Source organism: Priapulus caudatus, unplaced genomic scaffold, assembly GCF_000485595.1.
Source record: "Priapulus caudatus unplaced genomic scaffold, Priapulus_caudatus-5.0.1 Scaffold153, whole genome shotgun sequence".
In the NCBI taxonomy this organism is placed as follows: Eukaryota; Metazoa; Priapulida; class Priapulimorpha; order Priapulimorphida; family Priapulidae; genus Priapulus; species Priapulus caudatus.
This window is the reverse complement of record NW_014577214.1, coordinates 65,864-67,203: the sequence shown is the minus strand read 5'-3', so window position 1 is coordinate 67,203 and position 1,340 is coordinate 65,864. Positions and strand designations below refer to the sequence as shown.

General features: G+C 41.7%; 1 protein-coding gene across 1 annotated transcript in view; it reads right to left on the bottom strand.

Annotated features, from left to right (window-relative positions):
- Positions 1-1,340, bottom strand: part of LOC106806302 (lipoxygenase homology domain-containing protein 1-like) — a gene marked incomplete in the record, with an annotated part of 23,268 nt that overhangs the window by 14,796 nt on the left and 7,132 nt on the right. Inside the window, 2 exon segments of the mRNA XM_014808190.1 lie at positions 196-347; positions 1,010-1,148. Of these exon segments, the coding sequence (XP_014663676.1) occupies positions 196-347; positions 1,010-1,148 (291 nt within the window).

Sequence of the window (1,340 nt, the reverse complement as noted above, 5' to 3'; positions counted from 1 at the left end):
TATATAGACACATAGACATAATATTCTATACCTTGACTTTGTTTATATATATATATGGGCGTATATACTCTATAGTATAATATCGTATATTATATATATATTATGTTCCTGCCTGCCTGCCTGCGTGCGTGCGTGCATGCATGCCTGCCCGCGTGCGGGCGTGAATGCCTGCCAGCGTGCGTGCGTGTATATTACCTGATTGCGGAGGAACTTCTCTTCGTTGTCTGAGTTCTTCAGCCACTGCTGCCCCGTCTCGCCGTGCTCTCCCGCCAGGGTCACGTACAGGTCAGCATCGGTCTCTGCTCCCCAGCGGTCGCCAGTGTACACCATAACCTGATACTGACAGCCTGCAGCATATAACAACAACAACAACAACTTCATCATCATCATCATCATCATCATCATCATCATCATCAACAACAACCACCACGAACGCAGCGCGGCGACGAACGGTCGAGATGCACAAGCCGTTATGTACAACCTTATATGCAACCTATAATTATATATATATATATTATTTATATCTTGTGTGTTATGTACAACCTTAATGTGCGCCCAGCTATATGTATAACTTAATTGTTATGTAAAACGTGCTGTGTTCAACCTTCTATGTATGATTTGTTATGTACAGCCTGCTGTGTATTACTTATCACATACAACCTGTTATGTCTAACCTGTTATGCACAAGCTGTTATGTACAACCCCGTGTACCGCATCGGTATGTATTTTGAATGTCAAGCTACTGCGATGTATGGTTGCTCTCGCTTTTAAGTATTCTTCTTAAGTATAATTTTAACTGAATATGACTTTATTTGGCAGATACTAGGCATACGCAAATACGGGTGCATGGCGCCTGTTTTAATTGATATATTTCTTATATATTATATTATATTTATATTACTAGATTTTACATATTTTTTTTACATATTTATGTTACATACATACATGTACATTATAGTAATACAACGTTATGTAGTTATTAAAGAGAGAGATGTCGGGTGATGCTTACCGAGGAACTCTTGCTCGACAGAGCTCTCCACCTCCGTAAGACTCCTCTCTGCTGCGATGTTACCTCCTTCCTTCGCCGTCAGCCACTGATCGAAGTTAAATAGGTAGTCGGATCCTGTGTTCTTGTTCTTAAAGCGAACCTGCAGCGGTAGGAAATGAGAATGAGAAATGGAGCCGGAATTGACGAAATGCGTAAATTCTCATTATAGATTGTGTGTGTGTGTGTGTGTGTGTGTGTGTGTGTGTGTGTGTGTGTGTGTGTGTGTGTGTGTCGTGTGTGTGTGTGTGTGTGCGTGTGTGTGTGTGTGTGTGTGTGCGCGTGTGTGTTGTCG